This window comes from Orycteropus afer, unplaced genomic scaffold (assembly GCF_000298275.1).
Source record: "Orycteropus afer afer isolate SDZICR_OR568_19922 unplaced genomic scaffold, OryAfe1.0 scaffold00263, whole genome shotgun sequence".
Lineage (NCBI taxonomy): Eukaryota > Metazoa > Chordata > Mammalia > Tubulidentata > Orycteropodidae > Orycteropus > Orycteropus afer.
The window spans coordinates 4,103,983-4,115,113 of NW_006921850.1; the positions used below are offsets into that span (position 1 = coordinate 4,103,983).

General features: G+C 37.4%; 1 protein-coding gene across 1 annotated transcript in view; it reads right to left on the reverse strand.

Moving 5' to 3' along the window:
- ANLN (anillin actin binding protein) overlaps window positions 1-11,131 on the reverse strand; it is an 83,662-nt gene that overhangs the window by 46,124 nt on the left and 26,407 nt on the right. Inside the window, exons 5-8 of the mRNA XM_042782212.1 lie at window positions 7,804-8,189; window positions 5,902-6,130; window positions 4,329-4,519; window positions 3,960-4,055 (exon numbers count right to left, since the gene is read on the reverse strand). Coding sequence (XP_042638146.1) covers window positions 3,960-4,055; window positions 4,329-4,519; window positions 5,902-6,130; window positions 7,804-8,189 — 902 coding nt within the window. The remainder of the gene's footprint in view (window positions 1-3,959; window positions 4,056-4,328; window positions 4,520-5,901; window positions 6,131-7,803; window positions 8,190-11,131) is intronic.

The following is an 11,131-nucleotide window of genomic DNA, read 5'->3' on the forward strand; positions in this document are numbered from 1 at the left end:
TACATACATACATACATATATATAGTGCCTAAGGCACTTGACTGCTAACCAGAAGTCTGGCGGTTCAAACCCACCAGCCACTCCTCGGAAGGAAGGTGGGACAATCTACTTCCGTAGTGATACTGCCTCAGAAACCCAAGGAGGGGTCGCTATGAGTCGGGTGCGACTCAACGGTACATAACAACAATAGAGAGAGAGAGACAGAGAGAGCAAGAAAAAATATATATGTATAGACTGTCCAAGGAGGAATTCTACAGGTTTATCGGGGATTATTTAATACTAAATAGCCTAGGAATCAGTGTCCTATACTTTCCAGAGATTAGGAAGAAAACTTCATGGTACAGTAGGCAACAAAGTGAAGAAGGTGTTTCAAACAGAAGAGACTTATCAACAATGACAAATGTTGTTGATAGTCAAGTTAGTCAAGTTCCAAGAAACAAACCCACTGTCATCAAGTCAACTCCAAGTCATGGTGCCCACATGTATTACAGAACAGCACTGCTACATAGGGTTTTCTTCACTGTAACCTTTATGGAAGCACAGTGACAGACTTTTCTTCCATGGTGCTGCTGGGTGCATTCAAACCATCAAGTTTTAGGTCAGTAGGCAAGTGCAAAATGCTTGCACTACCCAGGGACCTACACAATCAAGTTAAAAAAAGAAAAAAAAAAGTTGCCTTGACTTGATTCCTACTCATAGTCAAGTTAAAGGACTGAAAATAGATCACTGAAGATCACTGGTGAACTTAGTAGTATAAGTGGTCAATCAAGGGGGTAGTGGTGAAAGCCTGAATGGAACGAATTTGAAAGAAAGGAGGGGAAAAATTAGGAAGCAGCAAGTACAGACAACTCTTCAGGAAAAGTCTGAATGAAAAAGAGGCAAAGAAAGGGAGACAGGAGAGTCTTTGTTCATGTTTTATGATGAGAGATAACAACCTATTTTTATGCCAATGAAAAAGATCAGCATATTTTTTCATTTAAATGCAAATTTATTGAGTTCCTGCTATGAGTTTAAAGAGTCCTGGTGTACAGTAAGGAGCACCGCCAGTGGAACAGTACCTAAGGCATCTGACTAACCAGAAGGTTGGCAGTTCAAAAAACCCACCAACTACTCTGCAGAAGGAAGACTGGGCAACCTACATCCATAAGGATTTATCACCTTATTTTGGTTTGATGGTACAATGGTTAAGCCCTCAACTCCTAACCAAAAGCACAGTGGTTCAAACCCACCATGGGGACAGATGTGGCAGTCAGCTTCCATAGATTACTGCCTTGATATGTATATTACATGTTGGTGTGTGCTGCATGAATATTTGTATATATAACAAAGTATCTGGGGACACAGTTACAGGTACTTTCTAGACATAAGCACCTCACAGGATTAGATTACTGGGTTTGAAGTCTGATGACCATAGTCTCAGGACAACTAGGTCAATTGGCGTAATAGAGTTCATAAAGAAATTGTTCTACATCCTAGTATGGTGACTAGCATCTGAGGTCTCAAAAGCTTGTGAGCAGCTAACCAAGATACAGCAACTATCAGTATCTACTCATTTAGAAAAAAAGAGATAGAAGGAAATAAAAGACTCAATGAAGGAACTAGTCCAACAGGAGTAATAGCTCACACAAACCATGGCATCATCAATTCTTGAGACCAGAACTAGATGGTACCTGGCTACTACAAACTACCATCCTGACCAGGGATGTAATAGATGGTCCCAGAAAGAATGAGAGAAAAACGTAAAACAAACCTCAAATTCCTAAAACAGGCCAGACTTACCAGACCAGTAGAATGTAAAGGATCCCCCAAGATTACTGCTCTGAGATGATACCCTTTAACTTGGAACTGAAGTCACTCCTAGAGGTAACCTTTCAGCCAAATAATAGGACAGCTCATAAAATAAGCAATACTACCAATGCGGTCCTTTAAATAATCATCTATGAGACCAAATGGTCAACATTTACCCTAAAGCAAAGGTGAGGTGGGGGTGGGGGTGGAGGTGGAGCAGGAAACTAGATTAATGAAAACAGAACAACCAGAATGGAAATAATGAGAGTGCTGAAACCTTGCAAAAAATATAACCAAAGTCACTGAGTAATATGTATAGAAATTGTTAAAAGGGAACCTAATTTGCTATGCAAACTTTTACCAAAAATACGATAAAATAACAAAATTAAAAATGACTATAGCCTTGAAACTCTATGTATAGGGCAGTTCTGCTCTGTCTTATAGCATTGCTATAAGTTTGAATTAATTCAATGGCAATGAGTTTGGTTTTGGGTACTATAATTCAAGCACTAAGAGATGGATAAGGTAGTTGGATAAAGAAAAATTAAAACAAGGCAAATATTCTATTTGAGGTATATATAGGTGGCATGGGTGAAAATAAAAAGAGGGACTCTTAGGGGAAAAGGGCCAAGTAAGGATTTCTAGTGAGGATTACAATTGGACCTTGTTCTTAAAGAAGTAAGAACTCATGGAGATACTGCAGGTAGAGAGAACAGCAAGTAAAAGCAGAAGGATCTGCAAACTTGGGTACATTAGAGAAACTGCAACTTGTCTGCATGGCAGGACTAAAGGGCAGAGGAAGAGCAGGAGAAGGAGCTAGATTAGATATGATTCTATATGTCAAACCATACAGTTTAGGTATTTTTTTGATGAAGATTATGGGATGCTCTCTAGGATTTTTAGCAAGTTAGTATACAAATATTTGCCTTTTAAAAATATTTCTCTGGCAGCAGTGGATGAGATGGATTAGAGGGTAGCCAGGTTAGAAGCAATGAAAAGCTATGGTAGTGATTAAGGTAACGGCAGAGGATAAGGCAAATTGGTGACAGATTCAGAAAATATTTCACTAGATATTGTGTGTATGCATGTACATGTGTATGCTACCATGGTAAAAAGGGTGGCAAGACAGTAAAGAAGAAGAAAGAGCCAAGGAAGAGCTCCCAGATCATTTTAGATGACTGGGTACAGAGAAAAGCTAGAGAGATGGAGATGACAAGGGGAAGATACAACAACACATAGACAGCTCTTCTAGCACATCATTAGCATTTCTGTGCTTGGCTGAAGCTAGAAATGAGAAAAGGAAGGTGATATCCCAGGCAAGTGCAAAGAAAAATCGGTAAATTTCAAAACTCTGGGAAACATGATTTGTTAAGGGGCAGGCTAGAGAACTGGTACAAGCAGTATCAACCAAACAAGTTAAATCTATTATTGTTCTACTTTCTACTAGTTCCCAAAGTGAATATAGTTTTATGATGTTTAGCTTAAAAATACATCTTAATTCAGTACTTTGCACATACTAGGCACGTAAATTTCTGCTAAATAAATAGAACATAGTTTACGAGTCTGTTGAAGGCTGATTAATGAAATCTCACAGGATATACCACAAAGGTAAAGAGAAATCTGGGGGACACTTAGTGACTGACAGGATTATAGGTAGTATAAAAGTCTAGTGTTTGGGGAGAGGTATAAAATTATCAATGAGCTAAATAGACTCTGAGAAACATTTCAGATATTGTACCATGAACACTAACACCAGGGAGGTATGCAGTCCTTAGACAATCAACTATATGAGATCAAAAAGACAGCATTTGACCAGGAATAAGGCTCCAAAGACAGGAAGGGATATGAAAGAAGGATGAATGGAAACTGTAAACAAAGGGAAGGAGAAGGAAAGACTGCTATCACACTGTGGGGAAGGCAATCAATGTGTGTGAATTATTGAATGGAAAACTAATTTGCTCTATAAACCTTCATCCAAATCACAATAAAATGATAAAAAAAAAAAAAACAGTAAAAAAGAAAGAAACGTTTAAGGACTTATGAATGCAAAGTGCCATAGTTAACTGAAACAGTAAAAGTGTACAAAGAATCCTATTACAATTTAGAACTACAAGTTAGAACTCAACACTTCTTTGGTATAAATTCACTTTTACACTTTTTGTGTATGTTACCTTTTTGGTTTCTTGTTTGCTTCTTGAGTTTTCTGCATTCCATAAATTGCCCTTGTCAAATCGGCCACGAAGACATGCTAGTTCTTTCTCACGTTCCTAAACCCATCAAAAGCTGTATTTTACACAAGAGCCAATAGTGCATTTAAGAATAATATCAGAGCACTACTAAAACCTCCCTTGTCTTCAGTTTTAAGACAAAATAGTTCACAATACACATGGAATACAGGACAATATTTGCAAATTGAAATGAGTAATACAAAGAATCAAAATGCTACTTATCTAGTCAGAAAAACTGGGATCAGAACTCATTCTTGATTTCTAGATTCTCTGCTGAGACCATGTAATACAGTTAAATGCAGTAAGTTATACCTGCTTGAGCTGTTGTTCTAAATGAGTTGTAGATGAAGAAGTGTTTTGCTTGAATAATCTTTCTCGGATGGCCTTTGTATTTGGAGTGATAATTGGGGTTTTATTGGGTGTGCTACGAGCTGGACTGTCTTTGCTGTGTTCTTGACAACGCTCCCCAAAGCGTTCCAGAAAATGCTTTATTCCTGCTCCTCCTACAGAAAACACACACATTTTTGGAGACTACTCATAGTAACAATTACGATTTCTAATGAAAAAGTTCTAAAATTCATTAATGTTCCCAAATCCTTTGATTTTAGACAATCCATTCAGAATGTAAATAGTACAAAAATAGTTCAAAACGTTAAAATTTTCTCACATTATCTTATTTAATTCTATGCCCTAAAATGTATTTATAGGATTTAGATCTTTTAAAAGAAGGGGGGGGGGACAGGGGCCAGTAAAAGGGCAGTGGGGATTAGACAACTCTCAAACTGAACAATCTGAGCCTAAATGATTAGGAATTGACCGTATATGCATTAATAAACCTACACTAGCCACCAAATGTCCCGGCCATGAAAATTTCCAACAACTTTTATTTCTACCAAACCAAACCCAATCCGTTGAGTCAGCTCTGACTCACGGCGACCCCTCCTTGAATTTCCGAGGCAGTATCACTATATTTCTACAGCCCAATTCATTTATAAAGCCTTGCTGTTGTCTACGGCCATCGTGTCCTATCCAACTTATAGTGACCCCTCCTTGGGTTTCCAAAGGCGGTAGGTATCTCTACAGAAGTCGATTGCCCAATCTTTCTTCTGAGGAGTGGCTGGCGGGTTTGAACTGCCAGGGTTCTGGTTAGCAGTCAAATGCCTCAGGCACTACACCTGGTATATGCAAATCCGGGTATTTTGCTTTCCTTTTTCCCCTTTAAAACAAAATTAGAGATTCTTCACTTTATCAAAGAGATATCTCGATTTATAAAAATCTGAAACCAGTACTCATTTGAAATAGTATGATGTACATTTAAAGTAGGGCAAATGGGAGTTATGTCACTTCCATCATGAGGATGCTAAGGTTGTATTACGTAAAAAGAGGTTTATCTACATCACAGGTTGGCAAACTCTCACAGTAAAAGGTCAGACAATAAATATTTTGGACTTTGAGGGTCACAGGTTTCTGCTGCAATTATTCAACTCTGCCTTGTAGGACAAAAGCAGCCACAGACAATTTGTAAATAAATGGGCGTGTCTGTGTTCCAATAAAACTTTACTTACAAACTTATTTTCAGTTTATATGAGTTGTAATCATCAAAAAGATACAAGAAAAGTATCTAGTATGGCCATTCTAGAAAAAGCGTATTTCACTGATAAAATGTAATACGTTAAATAGTTTGGCTAATAAATGGGTTAATCTATACTAATGAATATTCTTTCAGTCAATTAAAGCTGAAGTTGAAGAAGCCTCATTCAGAACATTTGGGCATTTGTCCTGGTAAACCAACAGTGGACCATTCACAATTACATATTAAATACTGAGAATAACATCCTAAAAATAGTCAGCAGTAACTATAGACTTTAAAAAAAAAATACATAACCTGGTGTTGCAGATTTGTCTTTAGAATGAGATTGTAGACAAATTTCTCTATTTTGTTCTTCTTTAGATTGAACTGTTTGGGATGCAGTTGGCTCCACAACTGACTTTGATACCTCTGTTTTCAAAGGACTAGCAGGATTTTTTTGAAGTAGCTCAGGATTTTGTACTTCACGTTTTTTAGCATCAGTGATGGTTGTAGCAGAGGATTTAAGTGGGGAAGAAGTAGTGCTCTGAAACATGATAATACTTAGGGTAAACAACAATATTCACAATATCTACAAGCAGTCCTACAACAAATTCCTATCTGCTTTGTAGACTTACGCAGACTTATGAAAAAAAGAAAATTTCTTGCCATAATAGGTCAAACCAACTTGAAATATTTGAAAACAATCATTAAGGAAATGCTATTATAATTTAATCTGAGCATATATATTCTTCGGAAGGAAGATGGTACAATCTACCTCCACAGTGACACTGCCTTGGAAACCCAAAGAGGAGTCACTATGCATCGGAATTAACTTGACAGCAGTGAGTTTGGTTTTTGTTTATACATATTCTAGGGTAATTTAGTATGAGGGGGAAGGTCTCTTTCTATTTTGAAAAAAATGAATGCTTGCATATCATTGCACTAGTACGTTTATCCAATTATTAATTGTATTAGATAAATTGCCAATTTTTTGTGTTTTAAAAATCAATTTAACATAAGAGTAGTGAGTACTTGATGACTTATTATAATAAATTAGCTCGGCTGCTAATGGAAAAGTTGGCAGCTCAAACCCACCCAGAGACTCCATAGGATAAAGACCTGGTGACCTGCTTCTGTAAAGATTACGGCCAAGGAAACCCTAGGGGGGAAGGTCCACTCTTTCGTATGGTGCCTTTATAAACTGGAATCAACTTGAGGGCACCTAACAACATGTGCCTGGGACTATGCTAAGTGCTTTACGTACGTGATCTCATTTAACATTCCTTATAAACCTTTCCTCATCTTAAAAAACAAAGCACAAACACAGTGCTTTCCAGTCGATTCCAACTCACGGTGATCCTAAAGGACAGGGTAGAACTGCCTCCACAGGATTTCCAAGGCTGTAAATCTCTGTGGAAGCAGATTGCCTCATCTTTCTCCTACATAGTGGCTGGTGGTTTTGAATCACTGAGCTTTTTGTTAGCAGCCCATGCTTTAACCACAGCATCACCAGAGCTCCTTTCCCCATTTTACAGATGGAAAAATAAAGCTTCACAAGATCAAGTAACTTATCCAAAGCTACACTTGCAATTATATGGCACAGCTGCAACTGAATGCAGGTCTAATTCCAAAGCCCAGATTTATACCATCTAAAAGGCAAAGCTCAGAAAAACAGCATTCTATTGTTGTTATCATTTTAAGATTGTTTTTTAAAATAGTTAAAGTAACACATGCACAAGGTAAGTTTTAATTAAGCATTTCAAAAGGAATGTAATGAAAAGTATCCTACCCACCCTTGAAACCCAATGGCAATTTACCTTCCTGGAGGTAAATAGCTACCCATTTATGATATGTTTTTAAAGATATTCAATATCCTATATTTATACACACACATAAGCATTTTAATGGAGAAATTAATTTTCAGTGTTCCTCCTAATGTCCAAGATTCCATCATTCCATTATTACATACTTTGGATTTGCATTAAATTGGTGTAATTTTAGTTGTAAACTGCTAGTTTATCCTAGGGTAGGGTATCAAACTTAGATTTTCACTTTCTATAAAGCCAGTATTCTAAAAATCATATAAACACACTATTTGTATATTAGAAAATACATACCTGCACACATATTATAAAATATATACCTATGCACATTACTGTGCCTAACAATAAATAAATAAATAAAAGGTTTCCAAAGACCAAAATTTCATTTACTTACCACAGAGCTGGAAATGCAGGCATTACTCAAAGATGCATCCACAGCCCTTGAGGATGGGGCTTTATTCAAAGAGGCATCACCATCCCTTTGGGAACAGCATGTAGCTTCCTGCTTAACACTGCTGCTATTGATCCTAGCAGATGCTCCACTTGCAGAGGAAAATTTGGATAAACAAGTGGTACCAGGCTGTTCTTGTCCACTGTTTTGCTTTGCAGATGAGTGATTTACATCATCTTCCCAAGAGCAAATAGTTGCAGCAAGGTTGGCCAGCCGGCCCCTTCTCCCAACTGGAGTTGCCAAGGCATCTGAATGGGGCGGTTTGGGAGGGGAGGCAGCCTTTTCTTCTGATGGCATTGAGGAGAAGAGAGAGCTTTCAGGTTTATCATCTGAAAATATTTCCAGAAAAGAATCAAAAACCATGTTCAAGAGCTAGAGTCATGCATACTATCAGGATCACCCCATACATACTTCTAAAATGAGGTTGATAAGTTTAAGAACCAATAAAAAGTTCCCATCTGCATAAAACTAGCAACCTGTTTAAATTTAACAATTTCTTCTCAAATCAGATGACACTTAATCCAAATCCAAAAAAATAAACATTTTGTTACATTTTTTAATTTTTTTGATAGCTAATGAATGCTATAAGTTACCATATGTTTCCATTATACAGGTAGTCCCCGATTTGCAATGTATTCAAGTTATAACAAACTGCATTTACCACTGACTGGGTTTTTTTTTTCTTTTTTTTTCCCCCAGTACATCTTATCCTTAGCAATATTTACTACATACAATGTTGCACCACATAATTTGCTAATGTTATAATTCTCAGATGTTCATTCCTAAATGTTCAATGTTATGATCTACTGTTAAAAACACTGCCATATAGCAGGTTGTGGTCTGGTATACAATGAAGTCGGTGTCAGTATTAGGAGTTGTAACAGAAAACTGGGTAATATTCTACACCAACAACATATGACAACTGAACTATGCATGTGCCCGAAGCATTATGACTCTGGCTTCATTATTACAACACTGACACTGACTTCATTATAGTCCGGGCCTATAGCATGATCTTATTCAGTGTTTCATACCATCAAAAGTATCCATCATAGGGGATCTATGTAGGAGACCCTTGCTAAAGGGGGAGAACAATGTGGAACAAAACTCATTTGGAAAAAAAAAAAAAAATTCTCAGGTTTGCTGGTCCAATAGAGCCTGGTATAACCGCTGAGACTATGGCCCCTAGCTGCCCTTCAGGTGTGGAATTGAACCCACACTTATGGTTTCCAGCCAAACAAGTACAGGCATGTGAGTTAAACATTTACCTCAAGTAGATACACTCCTTGGAGAGAACAATCATGGGAGAAAGAAGGGCTGCTTATGCACAGGGAGACAGCTCAGGGGGCAGGATGGACACAGGGAAGAGGTAACTATGGGGAGGAAGTGGGAGGGGAGCTGTTGCATTGTGATAAACTGTGGTCAATGTCATGAGACAGTGTATGTGAATTGCTGTATGGAAAGTGAATTTGCTCTGTAAATCTTCACCCAAATCACAATTTAAAAAAAAAAAAAGTAAAAAGAAAACGTATCCGTCATTAATTTGAAACCAAGCTGTTCAAGTTTCTTACACTGCAATACCTGGACTGCTTATACTCACTATAATAAATACATCAAGCAAAATAAGCCATGCCCCTGTAAATTCTAATCCAAAAAAGATGAGACAGGCTCTAGACATAGATACAAAGATGAAGATCATTAAGGCTTAAGAAAATGGAAAGAAGTTGGTGGAATAGAACTTAAGGAAGGATTGTATCATTCAACTATTTAGAAAGTTCTTAAGGATAAGAATAGAATTTTGGAAACAGTTAAAGAAGCAAATGGTATAAAATTGACAGTTTTAACAAAAAATAGGCAAGGGCCAATCTCCAAGATGAAGAAATTATTGATAACTTGGACAGAAGACAAAATCAAAGCAGATTGCTATAAGCTTACTGAGGATCAAACAAGAGCATGTGACCTTTTTGAAAACCTGAAAAGAACAGCAAGGAGATTACTGCAGGTATTTTAATGTCACCAAGGGCTTGTTTCATTGCTTCAAAAGCAGACTTGGTTTGCATAACCTGCTTGTAACTGGAGAAGCAGGAAGCACCCATGTTGAAGAAGTTAAAAAATCCAAGGATAGGTTGGACAAGACAATACAAGATGACTTGTATCTACCAGGGAAGAATTTCAACATGGATGACACAGGCTTGTTTTGGAAAAAGATGCCAGAAAAGACCTATATTCACAAAGAGGCAAAGTCAATGCCTGGTTTCAAGGTATTTAAAGACAGAATCATGCTGCTACTTGAAGGAAATGCTGCTGGATTTAAATTACAACAATTTCTTTTACCATGATGAAAATCCTCAAGCATTCAAAACCACTGACAAAAATAAGATGCTGGGCTACTGCAGAAGGAACTCCAAGGCCAGGCTGATGACTGCGTTTATTCGAAAACTGGTTTTTAGATGATTTCATTCCCAAAGTACACATCTATTCCTTCTTGAAAAGAGCATTCCTTTTAAGATTCTGCTATTTGATAATGCCCCAGGGCATCTTCCTCATGCAGATGATCTGAATCAAGATGTGAAAGTAAACAAAGCCAAGTCTTGATAAATTTTAAAAGACTGAAAGTATACAAGGGAGCTCTGGTAGGGTAGTGCCTAAGGCACTTGACTGCTAACCAGAAGGCTGGCAGTTCAAACCCACCAGCCACTCCTCAGAAGGTTGGGCAATCTACTTCCGTAGTGATACTGCCTTGGAAATCAAAGGAGGGGTCACTATGAGTCGGTCTGACTCGACAGTACATAACAACAACAACAATGAAAGAACACGAAGTATTTTATCTGACCACAACTGGGTGAAGCTAGAAATCAATAACAGGAAAAATCCTAGAAAATATACAAACATATGAAAATTAAACACACTATTAAACTAAGAATGGATCAAGGAAGAAATCACAAATTTCTTAGAGTCAAATGAAAACGAAAGTGCAACATACCAAAAATTATGGGATGCAGCAAAGATAGTACTCAGTGGGAAACACACAGCAATAAATGCCTACATGAAAAAAGAAGACCTCAAATCAACAGCATAACTTGACAACCCCAGGTATCAGAAAGGGAAAAGCAAACTAAGACTAAACCTACCAGAAGAAAGGAAGTAACAAAGATCAGAGAATAGATTTGATGCATTGAACACCAACGACTGAAAGCCAGATGAATTATGGGAAGATATCAAGAACATTATCCATGAAGAAAGCAAGAGATCACTAAAAAGACAAGAAAAG